The 24,765-nt window shown below is 46.4% G+C and overlaps 1 protein-coding gene across 1 annotated transcript; it reads right to left on the reverse strand.

The window, feature by feature from the left end:
• Window positions 1–756: 756 nt before the first annotated feature.
• Window positions 757–24,473, reverse strand: LOC144100036 (uncharacterized). The gene is made up of 11 exons (XM_077633085.1): window positions 24,387–24,473; window positions 21,508–21,608; window positions 21,061–21,075; window positions 18,964–19,041; window positions 16,109–16,252; window positions 15,215–15,447; window positions 12,037–12,164; window positions 10,754–10,871; window positions 9,251–9,424; window positions 4,475–4,615; window positions 757–1,400 (listed from the first exon to the last, which is right to left on the reverse strand). The coding sequence occupies exons 1-11, from the start codon at window positions 24,401–24,403 to the stop codon at window positions 1,251–1,253; spliced, it is 1,299 nt and encodes a 432-aa protein (XP_077489211.1). The 5' UTR covers window positions 24,404–24,473; the 3' UTR covers window positions 757–1,250.
• Window positions 24,474–24,765: the final 292 nt, after the last annotated feature.

Raw genomic sequence — 24,765 nt, forward strand, 5'->3', positions numbered from 1 at the left:
CATTAATTACCTTTTTATTGGCTGAAGTAAGCGTGCAAGTTTAAATTGAGAACTTGGAGGCAGTTGCTTTCGAGGGATATTTCATCTTGTACCATTTTAGTAACGCGCCTGTGTCCCGAGATGCACTCGTCTAAAATTTCGCCCCAGTTCTTCTAATTACGAATTCGAGACAGCCGCACTCAGCGTGAAGCACCTCCCTCGTGTGACGCAGCTGTTGCGTATGGCACCCCGCCTTGCAAGAGTGTGCAGCGTCTTTCAACCGGCTGTAGAAGCCATCGTTTAAAGAAATAGCTCTCCCTTATCGCCGACCCAACAGTTCATTGGTTTCGATCGTCGAAAAGGAAAACGCTGGCCCAGAACGAAAAGTCATCCGCGTCGCCGCTCGCTGCACACTCCTTGCAAGGCGGAGTGCCATACGCAACAGCTGCGTCACACGAGGGAGGCGCTTCACGACGAGAGGCGTGTCTCGCGTTCGTAATTAGACGAGCTGCGACAAAATTTCAGACGTGTCCATCTCAGGACCCAGGCGCGTTACTAAATTGTACAAAATAGAATAGCCCTCGAAAGCAACTGCCTCCAAGTTCTCAATAAAAACATGAACGCTAACTTCAGGCAATAAAAAGCTAATTAATAAATTTTAGCTAATTACTCACTTTACAGGGACAAATATTACCCCAATTTGTGCCCACCTGGCCACATTACCAAAGTGAAAAAGCGGCATTAGCATGCGGCGTTTCACAATTTTTAAAAAATCATTCAAGTCTAATCTTGAACCCGCTGTATGTTTGCATTCACATGTGTGAAAACTACATGTTTTTGTTAAGCGCAAGAGCAGAAGGTGTATATGAATGTCCATAGCTCTCGACATTTGTTACGTTTGTGTCCTTTGCTTAAATCATTGTTATCTTAACTGTAAAGCATATTTTAGATGTGTATCTGGTACCTTTTGGGAAAGTAGAATACCATGCTGGTCTGTTCGCCACCAATCCCAAGAAAGGGGCAGGGGCCGCGTAAACCTGCTATGCCTGCAGCTTTTTGCTCCTACCCCTGCTATTTCTTTCTTCCTCCAGCTTGCAGGAGAAAGATGCTAATAAATAAAAAAATTTGATTTGATTTCATTTGAATGCCAGCAACAGCTGCTGCGCCGCAAGTTGCAGCGCCTGATCCGTCTCTGAGGCGCGCAAGAGCCCTTCTCCCGCCGTAGACTTCTTCGGTCTCCGTAGTGAGTGTGTCAGAAACGGTTGCCTCGATTAAGCCAACTCGCGCATCTTGAGAAGACGGACCGAGTCGCCACCGCAGTTATTCGCAGCCAAGTTGAAGGTCAAGTCGTGTGCCAGCCACACCACTGTGCGCGTGTTTTGTGGGTCCAGTGTCGCTAGCAAATTCCTGGCGTTGTTCATCTGGAATAGAAACGCAAAACGAGCGTTGACAGAGCATCTCCGATCTCCTTGCAGCTTTTTCTTAGAGTGCGCAGGAGCCAGGGCGGATTCATTTGTTTGAGGCGAATTTACTTGCCTTCACTTTCCAATTAGGGCGCTTTTTTATGCCAGCTATCTAACGCAGCAACAATTCTTTATCCGCGTAGTCTGACATTCTGCCACGTGCACTGCATATGCTCACTAATACAGTCGTTCAAACCATACAGCCTAGAAAGATTTCCTGGAAAAGCAGTTCTCAAACGATATGGCAAGAGCACGACAGAGAAACACGCACTGAAGCAGACGGCTCCGCAGACGATACCCCCGGAACACCTCCGAGCCGAGCGTCCGCAATCGCCACCTTTGTGCGACCTCAGGGTGCTAGTCGTCTGCTAAGGTGCGCGGTTCTTTTATCGTGCTGTTTGAGGAATGGTCTCAAAGTTTGTTATCGTTTGAACGGCAGTATCTTCAAGGGCATGTAGCGTGCGCGGTAGAAATGTCAGACTACACGAGAAGCTTGTCTGGTTCTGAGATAGAGCGCCTTTTGAGGGTATGTCCGGCTTCACAAAACACATTTACTGATTCATTTGAAAAGTTTGCATGTACATGCTTTATCGCACTCTTTGTCTTCAGAGCACTCATCAACCATTGCCAATCGGCTGTCTCCGTGGGTACTTTGTAAAACGAGAAAAACATGTCTGAAAGGTTGACTTACACCGGTGCCCCCCCCCCCCCCCCCCCCTGAGACGTAACGCCGTGTTTTCAAAATAAATTGCCATCCAAATGACAGTTTATACTTTCACGACCTGTTCTAGGATGAACTAGGTTAGTCTTCACGAAGGGACGACATCATAGGTGCACCGTGAGATGAAAAGATTGCTTTGAAAACCTTTGCTTCCATGTATTGTTTTCGGCGTTAAGTCTACTACCCCCCCTCCCCCCGCCCCCCGCTATATTTGTAACGAAGGTTATGGTCAATTCCTATAACTGCATCTCTTGGACAGAAGATGAAGAGAAATAGTTGGGTCTGTTGGTCCGTTAACACCTTGATCTTAAGCGCAACACATGAGGCAAAGACGAAGGAAGAAGGCACAACGAGCGCGGAATACTAAAATTACCGCCCGTAGTGACTTTTTTCCGCGTCTCTGGCCCGTGCACCGCACTGAACCTCGAGACATTCGATGATTTATTTATGCCGCGAAAAAAAACGTAACGATGACGTCATTTTTACAAATTGTCATTATTTAGTATTCCGCACTCTTCGAAGAGGGCGCTGGCTCCTCATCATAAGCAGGAAATAGCCAAAGCAGGATCTTTAAGCAGGAAATCGCCAAAGAAAATATCTATGATAATTGTAGGGGAAGCTATATGTTGTTTGAGGCCAGGACGGGAGTCTTGCGGACTAAGACATAGAGAGTCAGGTACCACGAGATGGACACGTTGTGCGGTGCGTGCGCAGAGGAGGAGGAAACGGCTGAACACTTGATACCTTTCTGTAAAGGGCTTCACCCTACCGTGGAAAGCAGCGGGGCTGATTTATCCAAGGCATTGGGATTTAAGGACAGTGAAGGGAAAGTAGATTCTAAGCGGGTAGAAGTAACCAAGCGAAGGTTATCTGATTGATGGCTAAAATCAAGACAAGAGCAAAATTTCATAAGTCATGGCTAGGTGGCTTGAGCCACCACCCGATTTAAAGGGTTCAGTCTTATTCATCCATCCACCCATTCTTGCAGGCCACCATGTCTTTAACGTATGGGCTTCTATGCTAGCTACAGTATCACACTGCACCTATACCCTGGCACGGATACATCTGGCAGACCACACCTGTCCGATCTACAGTTGACTGGCACCAAACAGTAACTGCCATGGACGCTATTTGGCCGCCGCGGTGGCTCAGTGGTTATGGCGCTCGGCTGCTGACCTGAAAGACGCGGGTTCCATGCCGGCCGCGGCTGTCGAATTTCGATGGAGGCGAAATTCTAGAGGCCCGTGTACTGTGTGATGTCAGTGCACGTTAAAGAACCCCAGGTGGTCGCAATTATCCGGAGCCCTTCACTACGGCGTCCCTCATAGTCTGAGCTGCTTTGGGACGTTATAACCCCATAAACTAAACGTTTCTCGATCCGCCACTTTACTCGGCAAACAGTGCTTCGTGTAATATTGGGTACAAAACTCTTCAGGTGGCATAACAAGGAACAAAAGTCGATAGGTTCGTTGTACGGCAATTCAACAAAGCCAAACTTACGTACTTACGCGCTCCAGTCTGGAGCAGTGGAGGAAGCAGATGTTCGCTGGTACGCGTTAACACCTGTGCGCCTAAATCGATTTTACCCCGCGTCCTGCACAGTTTTGTTCCCGAACGTACACTTCCAATTTGAGCGATATCACACGAGTGTCGATGTCCAACTGTCTGTTCGCTTGAGCAGTACCCGATGACGGTGTAAACTGACCACTCGGCGAGGGTTTCCACATGCGCTCCCAGCATTTTCCTAGTCTAATGGCGTCAGTCTGCAAGGCTCTTATAAAGCCGCGTGGGGCCCCCAGTTTCTTCCATCACTTATCGCAATGTTTGGCATACTAGCCGCTGAAAGCCAGAGTTAAGCGGCAGTATTCAGTTGCGTTAATTTTTTTCTTTACGCTCTTATCTAACGGTGACAGGCGTTCCCCCGAAAGGAGCTCCCGCCAACATCCGGAAACAAAAAGAAAAAGTGAAGTATTCGTCGGCGCAATCGCACGAGACGCTGATCGCTCTGCTAGCAGTTATTGCCACGTGGTTTTTCCTGAACATGCATCAAAGAAGGGGTGAAAGGAATCGAGGGCTTCGCGCTGGTTTTGGAAGAGCCTTGCAGAAGACGATCGGCCAGGTGCTTGGCGCTCATACGGCACTCACCGCGTTTGCTGATTCCATCCGCTATAGGGCTCTAGTCAAGCGAACTGTCGAAGCTGGCACAATCGCAGTAAATAAAAACTTGGCAGGGTGTTAAGTATTCCAGCTTAGCACCGGAGAAAGGAATCACTATTGATTCGCGCGTGTTATGCTGAGTCAGCCGTTGTACCTTGTCTTCTATCGTAACCAACGTCTCGAAGGAAGCCACTCCTCTCCCGATAGTGCCTTGGTAGTTTATAAAGAAGCAGCCACCGTTGCCGTAGTACTGGGGTTGGAGGGCAGCGGGCCTTAGGACACCGTCCCAGCAGTCCTGCGACGCGGAAGAGGCGATGTTTATGTGTAAACAAGATAAAAATTTTGCGGTGGATTAGCTCTGCTATGCCTAGTATACATAGCGAAAGCTGCCGCATCGAGCAAGGCTTCTCTTCTTCCATGGCTTGCATCTTACGGCCGACCGCATCGCCTCCAGAATTCATTCGACCCCATGCGCGCAGTAAGGCGCCTAGCTAGTCGTGGCGCCAACGCGCAACGGGAGAGGGGGCGAGGCGGTGGAGTCGGTGGCGGCGCAGCTGTGACGTCACGCGCGTCGCCCCTGCGGCGAAACTCGCGCATGCGCAGTAGACGGAGATGCCCAAGACGGGCGAAATCGCTCCGGCTGGCGTAGCGTAGCTTTCGTTACAAAACTATTATGCCGCTATCTTTCGACAGTACACAACAGTATAGTAGCTCCCTGAAGCGATGCAGCTTTCGTGGATCGGCTCTGACCAGTTCACACTGGCGCCTCTGGTGCTAGCTACCCACGCAACATACGAATCTGTAGCAGTAGGAAAAAATCGCCAAGTGTACAACCCTAGTCATTCCAGCTTCGCGGCATCTCCGATGTCTGTATCCTTGTTACCTCGTTGACGTCATCAATTCCGAAGGCAATAGAAAAACGAAAGAAATGCGTACACAGCTGCCGGCTTGATGGCACAGTCATTCATCTTCGTCTGCACCCTTCGGTGAGGGCTAAATTGGGCAGCGCAATTCGAACCTGAGGGGTAAACCCATAGACTGCACCTCACCTAAGCTTTAGCCGAAGCATTCTTAGGCTATGAGGCTATCTTTGTTTGCTCAGTGGCAGCGTCAGTCATGCACGGTGTCGCCATATTTGTTCAATATATCGCGATAAGACTAGCGCTGTTCACTAGGCGTACCCTCACCTTAAGCGGCTCTATTTTTTTCTGCCCGTTCACGTGCATTACATGGCACCAGATTCCAATTTCTGGAAGGCAAGCAAGGAATGGCCAGCAGAAGGCAGGCGCTAGGATGCCGCATCAGTGCTGACTGCGCAATCGTTCGTGCGCGGTCTAACGACCTATATGTAATAGGGTTCACAAGCAGCAAGTTGCTACTGGCCACATGTGGAAGCAATTTTTTTTATTTAAACATGCGATGCTAGTGTCAATGCAAATGCTAGCACCCTTTACCACCGGCAGAGTCATGTACACATGTATGAGGGCTAAATTGGGCAGCGCAATTCGAACCTGAGGGGTAAACCCATAGACTGCACAAATCACCTCACCTAAGCTTTAGCCGAAGCATTCTTAGGCTATGAGGCTATCTTTGCTCAGTGGCAGCGGCAGTCATGCACGGTGTCGCCATATTTGTTCAATATATCGCGATAGGACTAGTGCTGTTCACTAGGCATACCCTCACCTTAAGCGGCTCTATTTTTTCTGCCCGTTCACGTGCATTACATGGCACCAGATTCCAATTTCTGGAAGGCAAGCAAGGAATGACCAGCAGAAGGCAGGCGCTAGGATGCCGCATCAGTGCTGACTGCGCAATCGTTCGTGCGCGGTCTAACGATCTATATGTAATAGGGTTCACAAGCAGCAAGTTGCTACTGGCCACATGTGGAAGCAATTTTTTTTTATTTAAACATGCGATGCTAGTGTCACCGCAAATGCTAGCACCCTTTACCACCGGCAGAGTCATGTACACATGTATCATGGCCGTCCACTTATAGTTTTAAGAGGGCTCCACAGTTTCAAAAATGGTCTATAGACAGTCTATGGACTTCTTATAGACTCTATTGCCTTCCTATAGATTTTTCTTTTTGTCTATTCATAGTCTATAGACGGCCTATAGACAAAAGTCTACTACAAGTGTATGGGCATAAAACTATCAATAGTCGATAGACTGTCTACATGATTTGTATTGCCTATAGACTGTCCTCTAGGCCTTGTCTATAGAGGATCTATAGACTTTATAGGCAGAAGTCTATGTAAAGTCTATAGACTGTCTAAAGAAATTTTTGTCAGGGAGTGCAGCTGTCGTAAAGGTTTGGCCGGTTCACGACGGCAGTGGTAGTTCCTGGCAGCTCCGTGAGAAGTGACCTGCCCCTCCGCAGCTGTACCAACGCGACTCGAAGGATTTTCAGCGCCTAAACCTCCTTTCAGCAGCGAAGGACAGAGAAACTTGGTGGTTCGTTAAGTGAATGCTGGTTTCCATCTCGAGCGAGGCAGTGAAGACAGCTTGATTTCGCGCCTGGGTGTCCGATGCACCGGCAATTGAGAGCCAGAAATCATCTGCATGGTCTGCTCTAGGGACCTGAAAAGGCTTTCCTGACGAGCCTGTTGGTGTTGGAAGCAAGGCAAGGGGAACAGACGTTCCGACAAACCCTAAAGGCGTGCTCGAAGTTGCGTGTGGCACAGGTGTGGCGGGTGGGTGCCGCCATATCGCCAAGAAAATTCTGTGCACTAACAAAGTGAAATATGTTAAGTCTTTGGCGACGTTCCTGAAGGCACCCAGAGCGCTTCCACGCATGTGAGCCACAAGCGCACTTAGGGTTATGCGCTAAAGTTCCAGCTATTGGCTTGATTTATACCAATGAACTTTGCTATGAATGAGGAGAAGCCGGTAGAACCACCCTACGTTGTAGGGCATTTGGTGAGGCTGTTAGCCATATCCAACAATTCTCTACAAAGCGTTTTTGAACGGTAAAAAGTTTATGAGAGCAATTTTTCATATAATATAACATTTCACTATAACAATCAATAATCAGCAGATATCCCGTCGGCAGGCTTGAAGTTTTTTTGCTATTAACGCCTTTGCTACCGTCAAGTGTTCCGCATTGGTTTTCTATGGGCGTCTTAACTGCTCATTGCGAGTGATAGAAACACTATAAAAGAAAGATTTCGTTGCACATCTGAAGAATGGATCATTACCTTCCATATTTGTATAGCAGTACCCAAGTTTTTTCCAATATTCAAAACATCGCATGTCAAAGAGCGTTGAACATGTGATGTTCGCTAGCAACTATTCTCGCTCCGAAAGGCTCCTCTGTAGGCGGCCTGCCAGCCCGGTGATCGCCTACACACCAATGGCAGAGCCACTAACACGATGCACCTCCTCCATAAACAGACCACTTAGATTGCACATATGATGCGACGCGTATCCAACTGCCGTGGCGGCCTCGAAGAGATCTACACACTGCTCATTGTGCAAGCACTTGTCGGCAGCCGCTTCACGTACCACATGCTCTACCAATGCTTTGCAATAAGATTCAAGTTGTGAACCACGTTGAAAATTTGGATAGCTTACATATTGTGGACGTGTCACCAAAAATCTTCCTCAGAGCTCCAAAATTGTAGCTGGATGGCAGGCTATCGCCTTGAGCAGCCTGTAGGCCATAAGGTCCGACTAAACTCATCGACAAGAACTTTGTCCATTTCAAGAAATTTCTTGAACTTCAAAGATGAGACGGAACGCTCATCGCAGGAAGCGCAGTCACTCAAGGAGTCAAGTGCCTAAATGATGCTAAATCCACCCAGAACTCGCGTCTTTCCCTTACAAAAATTTCTTTAGACAGTATAGACTGTCCATACACTTCTGTCTATAAAGTCTACAGACTCTCTATATTCAAACCCTAGCGAACAGTCTATAGGCAATACAAATCTTATAGACAATCTAGAGACTATGAATAGACAAAAAGAAATATATACAGGAAGGCAATAGAGTCTAAAAGAAGTCTACAGACTCTCTGTAGAGAATTTTTATGGGGGTTGTCGGGTCCATACCTACGGTTCCAGTGCACTGTGTTTAATAAGCTAGGATAGTGAACAAAAAATAAGATATTACTGCTTCTAACATCCTTTTCTAGATTCCTCTCCACCAATTTTTACGTAAACGAGACACCGAGTAGGAAAAGGCTCGCGGTATGTCTCAGCATCGTTCAGTTACCATCTGAACGCTGGAGACGGAAGAGAAGGGCACAGCGTTCGCAGTGGGCGGGAAAGATGAGACGCGGAGAGCAGTGCGACTTCCGCCGCACGCATGTAAGGTGCCAGAGCGTGGCTGCACAGTCGGTAGCAGTCTTGCCGCGCTTGACATCTTTGCAGAAACGAAACATCGGGATAAACCATACTGTGGAAAAAAAAACCGCTATTTTTGTAGCGAAAGCTACATTGGCCACGAACTCGTAGTTTCGCCCCGTGCTCGCAGTCCCACCGTGGTCGCACCGCACCACGTGACCAACCACGTGACTGTTCACGGGACCAACCGCGTGACGAACCACGTGACAACAACTAGCCAGACAGCCAGACTAACCTGGACCTGCAATCAAGATTAACCAAGGCTAACAAAGCTATGCCTTAGCTTTCGCTACGTATATCCTGGCATAGCCGAGCTAAGCTACTGCCAATTTTCAACGTACGCACCTAGATTAAGGTGAAGTGCATAGCTGATGCTTCTACTTTGGAAACAGTCGGGCCCAGCCCGCAGATGAGCCCGAAAAGTCCGGCGCGCTGTTGCTTTCACCGCGAAGCTAGGAACAAAGTTCGGCATCGCCAGGAAACACCGGAGAAATAATTGGCCCTTGTGCGCATCACATTTCCATTAAAGTGAGGAATTTTTTTTAAGAACAGGCGCCTTGATATGAACTTCGCGCAACGTAACTAACCGTTTCATAGCGACCAGTATATCGATTCATGGCGGTCGCATTTTTCAGCCCGGCTCCCGTCTGGCTGACCTCACTGATGTGAATTCCGAGAAAAATGTCCATCCGTAGGCTCAGCGTTATGACGAACACGGCAGACGGGTTGACTATGTCGGCAATCAAGCGCACATCATCCTCCTGTGAACACAAGCGAAATGAGAAAGAACATTAATTTCCCAACGAAAATTGAATAGGGAAAAACAGACTTGTAACGACAGGCGAGCATGCCGGCTCGCCTGTAGGGGAAAAGAAACTTAATAAAAAAGACATATTACTGTCCAATACACTCAAATTAGCACGAAACCTCGAATTTATTTTGGCCAAGGGCATGGGTCTTTCTCAGTCACCAAACGCCGGTGTGCGCTTAGCGAAGAAAAACCCGCATGGTTTTGAAGCGAAAAGCTTCACTGCGCTAGGTAAAGAAGTCTTCGGGCAGGCAAGCTAAACGACCTTGAACGACCTTCAGCCCAACATAGGATAACCGTGTATGAACGAACATATGTGGTACACTTATGCTGTCGAACCCTTGACCCATGACTTTTATTACACCTTTGACCTTTGACTTTAAGAACATCCGACGGGGTTACGTGAAGCCACGTGATGACATCCGATGGGGATGTCGACCATGTGATACCGCCTGATAGCCACGTGGTTGTGTTGGTATACATAGAACAGCTGTCGCAAGCGTGTAGCGGTGCTGCTATGGACGAGCCTCTGACGCTTAGCAAGCGGGCTTGCTTTTCGCTAAGTTCCAAGGTTAATTAACCAAGTTAAGCCACTGCCAATATTTTTAATAGATACTGACGCAGCAAACAGGATAGGGAAGCCATAACCTATCGTATAGCACCAACCAACAAATTTTGAGCTGAAACATGTTTTCTACTATGCACGATTAATAGGGTGCAATTCATTAAGGGTGCTGCTGAAGTATGAAACAAAGAAATATAAAAAGGAAGTAAGCCATAATATGCATTCATAAATATGTAGAATAGGCCACTGCACTTGTGTTCTGGCATACCGAGGCAACATTGTAATTCTTATGGCGCTCAAAACAGTCATGCAGTTCCTAAAATATCTTTACGGAGACCACTTATATTAGTGCAAGTCAACATTGGCGGTAAAAATAGAATTGTAAATTAATGCGTTCTAAATAGGGATGTTGCATACGTGAAACGCGGTTCTCCAAGACTGGCACTAGAACAGAGCTTCTCATCATATTCCTGCACCATATATTGCATAGATGTACTTGAACCATACTTTAACTGCCTCAACATTCGAAAAAGGAAAAACAAACACCGCTATACGCTATTAAGAGAAAGCCCGTTAAGAGTCATTTACAGGGCAGTGCATTTGAGAGATAGTGTAGTGGTAGCTTGCAATAAAAGCGCCCTTATCGCTTTCTTTCTAAGTATGCCGCGAAAGCAGTGCTTTCCATATCACTCGCCCTACAGGGCGTCAGGTGCTCACCATTGAAGCTTGCTCTGGATAATAGAGGCAAAAGTGATTCCAGGCAGAAGGTGGCTGCACCTGCCTCAAGAGCGGATTCTCCTCCGTAATGGTCAAGATGATTACTAGGATTTCCAGTCTGTAAAAGACGCAGAGAATACTTCTAGTGTGTGTTTGTTTCTATAGTCGCCTTATTTGTTTTAAAGCATCGGGCGATGCTTCTTTGAGAGAGGAGTAATGCCACGAATCTTTATAGTGTTTGTTCATTCTTCAAAGCTGCCGCCACGCCGCTTTATCACTTTGTTTGTGGATGGAAGACGCCAGCAGATTTATCTCGATTGATCGCAGCCAGCTGGAGCCGATTCTACCATGTTCCAAAATGTTCTAGTAACTTTACACGCTTTATCTCGAAAGTTCACTGTCAGCTTTAAATTGAGCACGACCGAGAGCGGCGGGCAGTCTGTTTGACGTACACTAGGACGGGATCAATCGAGATAAACCTGGTCGCGTGTTGCATCTACCAAGTGATAATGTGGCGTGGCGGCAGCTTTGAAGAATTAACAAAACACTAGAAAGATTCGGGGCAGTATTTAAAATTCAAATGCGCAATTATTGTTCATCTGCCCCAAAATTGGGGGCAACAGAAGCCGCAACTGATACCCAAAACTGACGCCAAGGACACTTTATTTCAATGCTACAATGCTGCAGAGCATTGCTTGCCTGGAGAAACTTTGTTATCGGTACTGTAAAATGGTCTCAAAATGCAGACAAGGCAGGGGCTCCTTACGAAAATGTTTCCAAAGAACCACCAGTCAGCAAGAAAAGCTATCAGAAAAGTTTTCTTTTTGAATTGCGGTGCTCATTTATGAAACAATCAATGTTCCTTCGAATATAATTGATTAGAAAGTAGGAAAAGATTCTAAGAACGATTAAGTCTATATGAAATTATAAAAACCAAAAATTAAAAAAGAAAGAAACATTCCCCTACGCACCCTGGTTTCGGAGGCTGTTGGCTTCCTTGATATGTACGTCAAACGAGCTGCCAATTTCCCTTCCCCTGCATGCTAAATAGCGTGCTTCTATTATTTGTCTGCGCCTGCACATCCTTCACAGTTCCACCGAGGGGCAGGTGGCAGCTGCATTTGACTCTGTTGTCTGACGCCGGAGCACGGAGAGGGAACTTCAAAACTACGAACAGCCTCCCTCACTTAAACTACCTTTGCGTAGCATGAAAACAGGTCAAGTGCGCAAGGCTGCCTGGTGCGCGTTAGCGTCACCAAGAGGGGTTCATGCGCCCTACTTACTGGCTGATATCTTGCAAAAACGCACGGTAGGTATCATAGTCATGGACGATGTTCAGCGAATTTGGCATAAAGGCAAAAAAGAACTCAGTTGAAGGTGCCTGAAGTCGTGCCAAAACATCCTTTGTTTTCTGGAAAACGCAATAGCACAAAAGTGAACAATAGAAGGAGCAAAAATTAGCTCTGATGCGGTTTGTACGAGCAAAGATTCGATCATTCGGGACACTGGGTGTGTCGTTTAAGGCAGGCATAATTTTTAAAAATGGATATTTTCTGATGGCGTGCATCAGATTAAAGCTTATATGCATCAAGAAGCAGCGTCGTTAACCAATCCCTGATATTTGACTTTAAAGCTATTACAGTTTGCCTCGCTGTTTTGCTAGAGGTTGGCAGTGCACTGCTCTTAAAATGAATATAAATTATTAGATATTGTTGAACCTCGTTATAACGAAGTTGAAGGAACCCGGAAATTACTTTGCTGTAGTCGTGGCTTAGTTATAGCCCGTGTTAGTCGAGCTTCAAGGTGGAATTGTCATTCCTTCGTTATATCCATTATTGCGTTATAAACCATCTCGTTATAACGAGGTTCGGCTGTTAAAAACATAGTGATTCCTGTCGCCATTCCTGGGAAGTATTTTGGGTCCACACCCAAGCAGAGCACGCACGCGCGCCTACAAATGCACAGCAGCGCAGGTGTCACGTGATCGTGGAGAGCAGATAACTCGCGAGAAGTTGAATCTAATGAAAATAGCAGCGTTGAAGCATGCAACCACACACGAAGAAAGGACAAGACACAAGTGCTTGTGTATTGCCCTCTCTTCTTCCGTGGTTGCAGACTTTAGCGCTGCTATTTTCCTTGGATTCAAATTGCACCAACTAGACCAAGAGGAAATCTTAAACAAGTTGAATGATGCGCGATCGTGAGTACGGCTGCATGCGCTGCGCTAAAAACCTGTCAGCAAATGCGCAGCCTAACTGTAAAAATTAATAGGTAATTACTTGACGTTAGTTAACGATTATACTCTAACACAGAAAACGCATCCATCCAGTAATCATATGCAAACCACCATTGAGGGTGAAGAGGGCAAGACGTGTCTAGAACGAAAGAAATGTGTATTCCGCAGTTCCCAAAGCCGCTGCGACCAGGAAGGCAAAAAATGACAATGAAATCCTATGAGTTCAACTGCGCAGGCTTACATCAAGACCATTTTTAACCAAACGTTGCAGCTATAGACACAGCGCATGGTGCCGAAAACACGACCAGAACGCGTTCTAGACAAGCGTTTCGCCCACTGTACTATACGAAAGAAAGCGCACCCTCTACACAAAAAGTCTTTTTTGTTACTTTTGTTATTTTTAATGTCCTGTAAGAATTAATAACGCTTGCTATTACAATCCAAGGGCCATTCAGGGGCAAGATGACTGTAGCGCAAACCTTGGTACATGCAGTACTCAGTACACAGAAAGACTGTACACTTTTTTATGAGAGTGATGGTCGTGCGTTACTATCTGAGCGCTTTACAGAAAGAAGAAGTGGTTCCTTGCGCTCAATGCTAGGATACACGATGTAACCGGTGAGCCCATGCGACCGCAAATGGCCTTGATTTTGAAGACGCAGCCATCTTTTAAACTTGGTCTCTTCTCCATATCACGCTGCCACTCACTGAATTCCTATACAAATATGAGCCTGCAAAACTAGGTCTCCTGCTCATAGCATATTGACTAAAACAGCAAGTACAATTAAGCACACCTGCTGGTGCACTCCAACCTGGTGTCTTTTAAGTCAAATAACAATGGAAATGGCGACTGCCAATCGAAGTTATCCTATATAGTTCGTTGACGCCAGTAAGGTTTCATTCGCGGTTCCACGTCGCAATTTTATGTTTTTTGATGTTTTTTTACCAGGTTCAAAGTAACCAGTGCATCCACGCTCATTGTTAAGCGCCAAGGTGTACATAGGGCTAACCATCGACCCTTTTTAGTACGAGTGCTGAGGTCCCAATCCGGTTTGCAACTTCCTTTCGCAACTATTCTACTTCTTATGTCTGTAAGAGCCATATGAAAAGTAGCACAGCATATGCCACGAGGACAAGTGCTGACTACCAAAAAAAAAAAAGGTTCAGCTTAAGTTAATGAGAGCACAGTGAGCCATGGCAAGAAAAATTATAGATGTAACGTTAAGAGACCGGAAGCGGGCAGAGTGGGTGAGGGAACAAACGTGGGTTAATGACAGCCTAGTCGAAATCAAGGGGAAGAAATGGGCTTGGGCAGGGCATGTACTGCGAAGGCAAGATAACCGCTGGTCCTTAAGAGGTAACGGAGTGGATTCCAAGTGGAGAGGAGTGGAGAAGGCAAGCGTAGTTGAAGGCGGCAAAAAGTTAGGTGTGCTTATGAGATTCAGAAGTTCGCAGGCATAGGGTGGGCGCAGCTGGCAAATGACTTGGTTAAATGGAGAAACGTGGGAGAGGCCTTTGTCCTCTGGTAGGCGTAGTCAGTCTGATGATGATGATGATAATATTGATGAATCTAGGCACATGTAATCTGCTGTACACAGCAACGTAATAACCGTAAATAGTACGAATTATCTTTGAACGGGTCGGTACACGGCTAAGTTAAGAGGAATACTTCCTTTATTTTTTTTTCTGACTTCGCCTGCCAGAAACTTCATAACGGTCATTTTTTTTACTTTAGCCCACTTGTTCTAACAAGTGTACTTTATTCTGGCATTTGTCTTTTGCTTTGATCAGAACTGAATGTGTGCAATTTTTTTTTAATAGAAGATACACGCCATGTTTTTTTCCTTAGGTCTTCTCGGTGACCAGCCTGCATATGAGCGAAGATCAAGTAAAACATCTGTTGGTAGGACAAGCTGTTGGGCTAGTTGGTGCTGACCTATTGTTGTTTACTACTATGCCGTAGCCATTTTTTTTTCTTCTGTCCGTATGCCTAAGCGTTGTCAACCACAATGCATCTGTTGGTAGTCAGCGCCTGTAATCATCAAGCATGCCGTTTTCTCGCCTAAGGCTTTCTTCGCGCTGAAGTTTATCTCTATTCAGAATAAGACAACTGACCCAAACCGCTCTCGAACTTCAGGAGTGCACAAGGGTTCGAACTAGGGTGATCGACTCAATGATGTGCCGCAGCGTCGCAAACTTAAGTTGTTTACGGCTGCAACACTTACCTCGGAGATTTGCCGAAGGGCCGATTTCTCCCGCGCCGAATGAAAGCTAAAAATGCCCGGTGACTCCCGCAAAAGGCCGAAACCCCGCAAGTCCAGATACTGGCGTATCTCTTGGCCACTGCTACTGAACTGCCGTTGGTTAACCAGGCTGTTCACCGCCATAATGCTGCCATTAAAGCTGAGCGTGAACAGATACTTGCTGTCGTGGCGTTGGAGGAACAGGTACAGGGTCTCTGCGAATCCCCAACAATTAAAAACAATACAACATGGCCAAAAGATCAGATGCTGCGCACACAGCAGTCATAAGCGTGTACAGCATTTGCAACCAGGGACGCAAGATGTTGCGGGCTCTTAGAATTAGCTACAAAAAAGATGTCTTGCGGCCTATTGGAGATGTCTAGCTCAAAATGCAACATGTTCACCACACAAGTTAAGAAAGTGGGACTTGCGCCGCAGCGGAGCAGAAATCCGCATATTTGAACGACAAAGCGTGAATGTTTTTCCTGGCACGTTTTTTTTTTTTTTGCTGATTTCATCGTTGCTCGCAACTAGTCACGAAAACAAATTAAGCAAGCGACTGTCTTGATTTGCGCGGTTGAACACAACGTTGGACTTCAGCAATGAAATTGGGGTAATGTTACTTTGTGGAACGTTAGGTTGTGCACATGAAAGTTGTTTTGTGCAAACGTTACTTTTGCTTTTGCCGGCAGAGGGCTATCCTAGGTGGACATATGAGGCCATTGGTGTGGACCAAATTTTTCTGTTGCGGTTGCAAGTCTGGCCCAACTTTCGTGAAAGAACTACGCTGGAAGTGGCAGTTATGTGCATTTGCAGGGCCTGCAACGCGCTGAAGACCATAAAAAAAACAGTTTCGTTGTGAAATGGCTCACTCACTGTTGTAGCTTCCGTCCGGTGACTGCACGATATCAAGTATGGTGTAGTTGCATATGTCCGGAGAAGGCAGCCGCTGCCCTGCGTATTCTGCGATGCGGCTGGGATCCCTTGGGGCCTTTATCGTGCACAGGAGGGTTCCTGCCCCTGCAACCAACGGCGTCAGCGTCACAGTAAATAGACTCCTTTCCACGAGAAGAGCTTCTCGGCCTACAGGGAGGGAGTTGTTGTTGTTGTTAGCCTATCAAAGGATGGCACATACCCACACTGGGGGATCGGCGAATAATCGGGTGACTATTCCTACGCACTGCTCAATGCAACTTCATCAGAAATAACTTTAATAATAATAATAATTGGTTTTTGGAGAAGGGAAATGGCGCAGTATCTGTCTCATATATTGTTGGACACCTGAACCGCACCGTAAGGGCACGGACAAAGGAGGGACAAAGAGAAGAAAGGAAGAAAGAGGTGCCGTAGTGGAGGGCTACGGAATAATTTCGACCACCTGGGGATCTTTAACGTGCACTGACATCGCACAGCACGCGGGCACCTTAGCGTTTACATCATCATTTTTTTTCATGAAGATGCATGTACGTAATTTTTTTTATGCGCTAACTGCAGAAATATTTTAGGCATATGTTTGATGACCGCCGCTGCGGTTGCTCATTGGTCATCGCGTTCTGCTTAATACCCGATAGGCGCGGGTTCGATCCCGGCCGCGGCTATAGAATTTCGTTGAAGGCGAAATTCTAGAGGCCCGTGTACTGTGCGATGTCTAGTGCACGTTAAAGAACCCCAGGTGGTCGAAATTTCCGGAGCCCTTCACTACGGCGTCCCTCACAGCCTGACTCGCTTCGGGACGTTAAACCCTCTAAACTAGAAACCATTCATATTTATGATTTATGATTGGTAGTTTCTCGGCACCTCCTTTTACTCAGGCGCTAATGGTCCGAACAAAGACTATATACATATATATATATATATATATATATATATATATATATATATATATATATATATATATATATATATATATATATATATATATATATATATATATATATATATATATATATATATATATAAGCAGGTGGTAAAGATCGGATGGATCCGGTAACACATAATTGTAATTTAGTTGACATGCGGTGGAAAAAGATAAACAACTTTCTTTATTCTAACATTTCGGCCAGTGTCTGGCCTTCGTCAGAGCGATATCGAACACGCAGAAGACAGCTTTTATAAGCACACATGCGCGCTGAGGGAACACTCTGGTTGGCGGGTCGCAGCACATAGGCTATTTTTAAAAATGTGCCTAAGTCGCGACCGCAGTCTTACATTCTGCAGGACATTATTTTTATTCCTACCTTGAGTTGTTTTACACATTTGTGCCGTACGGCAATATACTGTCAATGCGTGAGCGTGCTACAGTTACCTTGGTATCATGCCCTTCCCTTTGACATCGGCATTCACTCTCGTACCTTCGAATTAGTACGTCAGCAATGTATACGACACTAGAGATAAAGCCGACACTCTTTGTGTTGAAACCTCGACGTAACTGGGGTAAGCTCGGCTAAGCTCGAAAGAACAAACAGGCCGGCTACATTCAATGGGAGGAAGGCGTCGCGCCAGATGCACACGAAGAAGAGAATGAAAATGAGTAGGGAGAAACGCGGTTGCATGCCTGTGATGAGTTTATTTGGTTTTATGGGGTTTAACGTCCCAATGTGGCTCGGGCTATGAGGGACGCCGCAGTAAAGGGCTCCGGATGATTTCGACCACCGGGGGGTTTTTAACTCGCACTGATATCGGACAGCACACGGACCTCTCGCATTTCGCCTCCTTCAAAATGCGACCACCGCGGCCGGGGTCGAACCCCACCTCTTTAGGGTCGGCAGCCGGGCGCCATAACCACTGAGCCTCCGAGGCGGCTGCTGGCACATGATGGTTCCAGAAAGGAGAGGCAAATAATGAATAAGCCGGATTAACGTGCAGTTCAGCAAACGGTAAATCATGGATGAAGCCGGTACTTCGGCAGATTCTGAGGCCAAAACAATGTACACGGGGAGCTGAAAAGCAACGCAAAAAAGAGCGCCGACATGAGTCAGCCGACCCAGTGGATACAGCGAGGCGGAAAACCGAAGCAGCATGGTGAAGAATTTATATACTTGCTAGGCGGGATGCAAAAACAGATAACCACGAGAAATTCCGCTGCGAGCACACGCAGATACTCGGCAGGAAACCCCAGGAACGAGTGCAATGATATTTGCGTGCAACTCGAAGTTTCGAGCTTTTAAGCAGGTAAACAAATGCCAATAAAGCTAAACGAGGGCAAACGTGCTAGCGCACCTAAGTTGCATTTAGCTTGACCAGGTAGATCGGGGTCCAAATTTTCCTGTTCTGATATAAAGCAGTATTCGCCTCCGAAGACACTGAACCCGTCAGTTCACCTCCATTTTACTGAACCGTTCTTCGTATTGGATCATCCTACTTGAAATAGTGCGACATCGGCATTAATGCCGGTCGAGAGTATTTTAGAAAAACGTCACTCAGCATACATAGCTGCTAGAGGCAAAGCGACATGGCGATAAGGTAACAAATGAAAACAAAGTTTCGGTTTATGGGGGTGTAACGTCCCAAAGCGATTCAGGCAATTTTTTTATTCTCTCGGGAAAAAGACATTTCTCAGAATTACTGAGGCTAACTCTATCGCTCATTCATATTTTGCAGTGTTAGAAATAGTACGTAAGGTTAACAGCTTAATATCAACTCCAGACGTTTCTGTCTCTCACACTCTAATCGCCCACGTTAGAGCAGGAACTTATTTAAGTCTAAGTTCGAGTCACTCCTTGAAGACTCACATTCCTTTCGCGTGGTGGGGCGAGTCGTCGCTGTAAGGGTTGAAGTTACGGCCTTGGTGGTGCTATGGCTCGGAGGCACTACAAACGTCACAGAGTGGAAATGGAGAGTGCTATAAGCGATGCAGATTTTGGTCTAATACATAAAATTTACTTTTGATTTCAATTTGCTTCAACCTGTCACTCCTTACAACTTTTTCATGCACAGTGCTGAATATTTCATGCAGCCATAATTGATCAGATACCAGAGTGCGAGAACATGGTACTATAAAACAAAGGGTAATCCGCGCTCTGTGGACAGTTGCGAAATTTCGAGGGCCAGCTATACCTTTTGCAATGTACGTATAGTAACATTACTGAAACCTGCGGAGACTTCCGTTAAACACGAATATTACATTTATGGCGGTCAAGAACATTACATCTGAACAGAATTAATGAAGCGCTGCTGCCTGTTTCAAGGTTGCTACTCCAAACATAATCTAAATTTAATGCAGGGACGCATTTAAGGCTACACTTGCGCCTTTCTTTGTCCGCAACTTCTGTCCGTCGGGTTTTCGTCCGCTTACCTACTGACTGTTGCAACACAAAACGTGCACAGTAAAATGTTCCTCATTATTAAACCGCACTCTTACTCGAGGTGAAATCTGGCGCAGAGAGGGCATACGACAGTATTTGTTCCAATACTACGTTTAGATGATGTACTTCGCTGATTCGATCGATCAGAATTAATTAGAAAATCGAGTCGTCTACAGGATCGGTGATAACAAGCAACTTTCTCGCAGATGGTACGAGTGGCTTTCTTGTGTCTTAGCCAAGGAACGAATGTTTTATCGTTGAAGTTACGGTGAGGGAAGGGGGGGGGGGGGGGGGCAGGAAGAAATGAGCGGCTAATCTGAAGACGCTTTCTCGACAGCGTTTGCTCAACATTTTTAAAGCAGTCACACGGAGCAACCATTTGTATTAACATTGCTTTTGAGCAATGTTAAAACAACCAGCCCGCAACAACACCCTCGTGACCATTCGAACTCGCCTACGATAATGATAATGTTAAGACTTTAATAAATGGCGTCGACATCTGCGGAGCCTTCTCAAGTGTCGCTGTCGATCGCCGAGAACGCAATCGCCAGTGAAAGCCACAACCGTGACCTTTGACTACATAATATCAGCATGTAGTACGTGTCATGCTTCAGCTGTTTAATGCCGTTACTCGCTGTCGGGGGCGACCGCACAAAACAGGCATGAATGAAAGTACCTTTCATCAAAAACCGTTCTTTCATTAAAGCAACGAAACACGGGTCAGTGCGCATGCATTACCGACTTGGGGCATTATAGGCGCAGCACCGACACAGCTATTTTATCCTAAGTAACCATTTTCACAGTGGCTTTGAAGCATACGAAATAAAATTGAAATAGAACCGACACTTTTTGCTGGGGCCGTAAAATTGAAAAGCAGATTCATAGTTTCGAAACGTGAGATGCAGCGGCCTTCAAATGTAGTGTCTGGAATTTATGCTGACATACTTCCTAGAAAAATGCGAAAAATTCATGCGTCTTCTGAATTGCGGAGCAGACAATGCACCAGCCCGACTTGTGTTTTACCTTGAAAGTGCCATAAACGGAACTTAATGACTCGTTCCCTTTTTCACTCCAGGCCGAGAAATTTACTCTAAATTTTCCTGCTTGCTAAATGCTTCTTGAGAGTAGAGCTGGTTGCATCTCTGGCAACTCATTCCAAAATGCGCTTGTAGAAAGCAATGGCGCAGGCGTGAACTAACGAGCTTTCCGGTAATATAATTTCGCGCAGTGTAGCGCAGATTGGTTTCGATATCTAGAAACAGCAGAATGCCTAAATACCTAAGATCCCAAAAATCAACAGTCGCGAACCCGAGCTAATTCTGTGGTCTGCGCAAGAAGGGTGTCATACTCCAGCAGGAGGTTAGTGAAACTCAGTATGAGAGCACAACAAATGACTGAATATTAAAAAATTGAAGTAAAATACAGAATGAAGATTTCACTCGCATGGCTTCGATGAATTCGGTAGCGTAACAGGCGAGCAAAAAATTTCCAAACCGAACCATACGGAAACCACAAAATACTTACGAGAGCGGCGTTTTGCTGACATATTTAAGGAAATAAAAAAATTTTGTTGTCAGAATTGCATGCAGTTATCTAATGTAGTCAACGAAGTATAAGAAGGAACGCAATATCGAACAATACACACAGAATACAGGTGCCGCGCAGATTTGTATCTGCAATGCAACGTAGGGTTGCATTCGAATGCAACATCGGGTGCTGAACAGACCTCATCTCTGTTTTGATCCACAATCGAGAGAGATTAAATGATACCCAGTAAGTATCAGTGGATTCTTGAAACTCCGCAGGTCTCTCTGGGTGTCACATCAGTACTTGACGCACCACGTCGGAGCCTCGTCCCTCGCATTCTGTGCACCCAGATACCAGAGTTCCGCCAAAACTCTTACCTCGTTTTGGAATGTCTAGCTGGAGGTGCCATGCCTGAAATAAAAGTCCGCGCTTTTGTATTCTTACAGTGAATGCTCGCATCAGCTGACCGCTTCCGTGTGGACCACCACTGTTGTTGCTGACAAGAAAAAAATATAGAAGGCCGTAAAATCTCGGGCCAGGTCCTCCTGCGCGAAAGAAGACGCGCTAATTTGTTGATATTTCATACACCGCTGAACGAAAACTTGACGTGGAATGCGTCAAGCGCACAATGAAACTCAAAGTTTCGAACATTCCTTTTAAACTTTATGAGTGGTTGCGACCAGAAATGTAAAATATCTGCGGTCAACCAAAACTTCTCATATATGACAAATTTGAGAGCTGTAGACGGCCTCACGTGTTACACACTAAATGAAGCGTTACCATCCTAGATATCCCATTGCTCCAAATTTAGTTCACAATATTCTCTACAGCTGAGTCTTCAATTTTATCGGCAGAATTTTCTCCATTTAAGTATTTTGTCTTGCATCATGCGTACACCTCGCCTCAGTACTGCTTGATTCGAAAAAAAATGAACTTACGGAAATACATAGCGGGTAATTAAGTAAACTTATGTTATCAGGAAAGTGCGTGAGTTTTCTGAGCTACACTTAAGCTGTTCAGAAGAGGGTATAGCAGGCATAAGCAAACATCATCATCATCTACCTGCCTACGTCCACTACACGACACAGGCCTCTTCCATAGCTCCACAATTAGTCCTTTAATTTGCCAGCGGCGGCCACCTTATCACCGCAAACTTCTCAATCTCATCCGCTCACCTGCCTTTCTGCTGACCCCTACTACGCTTCCCTTCTCTTGGAATCCACTCCGTTACCCTTAAGGACCAACGGTTATCTTGCCTTCACATCACATGTCCTGTCCAAGCCAATTTTGTCCTCTTGATTTCTGTTGTATCGTAGTAATGATAATTAGCAATGAAACAGTACACGTAGCATACGGTCGAGCCGATCTGTATTCTCCTACTTCGTCGTCTTCTCTTCCCCCCATGCGCGCGAGTGCGTGCAGCGCACTTGCCGCCGCACTTAAAAAAAACAAAATGTCTAGCGGATGTCATAGTCTTTGAACCATGCGGGCCGCTTCTTTTTGCGAGTACTTCGGCGAGGCGGCGCAGGAGGTGAAGCCGCAGTTGCCGCTGTGGATTTACTACACGAGGGTTGAGGAGCGGCTGCCGATTCCGGAGCGGGCGGAACGGCTGGCATCATATGGATTGAAGGCGCGTCCGAAGAAGGACCCTGGACCACGGTTCCGGACTGTGGACTGGGCGGCGGCATTCGGTTGCCGTCGATAGGCGGCGAAATATCAGCGAAAAGGGCCGCTGGAGCTGAGGAGGACAGTTGCTGCTGAACTACTTCTGGGTGAACCGCAGAAAACTTGGACGAGTGCCACACTCGCCCATCATCCAGCAGATAAGATGCAGGTCCACGCTGCTCCACAACCTTCCGAGGCTCCGAAAACCGAGCTGACAGTTTGCCTCGCACATTTGGTTTGCGGACACGCACGTACTGGCCAATCTGAAAGTCACGACACTGGGCGCCACTCCGCTGGTCCGCATAAAGCTTGTATTGCGCTTGCTTCTCGTCAAGACTATATAGGATGTCATTCACCCGCCTTTGTTCTCTGACCCACTCTGGCCAGTTTCTGTCTCTTAACTTTACACCTATCTTTTTTCTATCCAGCCATCGCTTGTTCCTTCCTGGGCCACTTCATGCATAGCCTCTACGCCAACAGCGGTTGTCGTACTCTGGCGAGCATACCGGCGAAAACCTCATTCTGCATTGAAAGGCACTCGAACAGCCATGTTCAGGTTTAATTCAGATGCACTTTCCTGCGCTGGGTTCACTTCGGACACATGCGACGGCTTGCCGTTTCCCACCTGAATGTGACCTGCGCGTGACCAGTGCATGACAATTAAGCTCCCTAGAAAAAGCGAGGCGATGGCCATCGGTGCATCCAAGATGGTTGTCCACGCCCCTCGCAGCTTTCTCTTTCCTATTCGTCGCACGCCTCCGTTGGTCTTGTTTGATAGTCCTGACCTTCAGAAAGCTTCTTATAGTACGAAAGGCACGTATGCTTTAGACCGAACCGCAAGTCTTTAATGTTGCAAAGCCTGTAGTGGCGAGACACGAAATTTTGGGTCTTCCAGCGGTAGATTTTTAGGCTGTCTTTGTAAGAGCTTCGTCCGTAGCATCCTAGTTAACCAGTTATGCGACCCTGTATCACTCTAATATCAAGCAATCATTTGAGTGACGCACAAGCCCTGTCTTTTGTTTACTTATTAAGGCGTAAGCCTTACTTGCCGTGTTGAGCGGTAACCCATCTGTGTGTGTGTGTGTGATAACACTCGATGGTACACATATAAAATGGCGTCTTCGATCAACCTGGCAGGTGGAGGTTAAATTAATAATTGATCGCGCGAGGTTGCTTGGCAGAACCTAGATTGCGCAAGTTTCACCGGTTGCAGCACCTATCATCCCATATTGGCGCACCGCTTAAGCGTTGCACCACTGTGCTAGGAGTGGTATAAGGACTCGCCATGATCTATGAATGTTCAGTAGAGAAAGACCAATTCTGCATATACGGGCATTAAACGATAAGCTATCTCGTCGCACCCTTTAGGCGGATCAGAGAGCCGATCAGAAGGAATGTGGCGGCGGCTACGTAAAGCCATGAAGAGGTAGAATTGCTAGCTGCATTAAATCGGGTCACATCACGCCGCAGCGCGCGGCGACTGTGTTTACAAAGTGAGCGGGCGGCCTTACGCCTTCTCGCACGTTAGCAGTCATATTTATCTGCTGACTTTTACACCTCATCTTCCATTTCACTTCTGGAGTGGCAAAATATCCATGGTAAACAACCACGAAGAGCGCAGAAATGGTGGTGCAATCTAGAAAAAAGTTCCACAATACCTTGTACGCAAATGCATAGTACTTCATGCCAGTGCAGCAGACAGTCAGGGTCCCACGCCAGCCACGACTCCACGAGTTGGCTTAGCGCTTCGTTGTTATCGAAATGGGATGCGCCAAGCTTGAACAAAGACGAAGTGTGGGAGCTGCCCATGCTCCGATATTCGTAATTTTATCATATCGTTTCACAAACTCCGTGTCGGAAACTTGGCACGAATAAGTTGTTGAACAGTCGCATGATTCCTCGCAGGAGTTTTGTGCTTGTTTTCAAAACTGCACCTGGACGAGTACTGTCAAGCTAGGCACTCTGGAAGAGACGACGACTGGAATGCTGTATTGAGGCGTATTAACTATAAGATCGATAAAGGCACCATCTAAGAGA

Source organism: Amblyomma americanum, chromosome 8, assembly GCF_052857255.1.
Source record: "Amblyomma americanum isolate KBUSLIRL-KWMA chromosome 8, ASM5285725v1, whole genome shotgun sequence".
Classification (NCBI taxonomy): domain Eukaryota; kingdom Metazoa; phylum Arthropoda; class Arachnida; order Ixodida; family Ixodidae; genus Amblyomma; species Amblyomma americanum.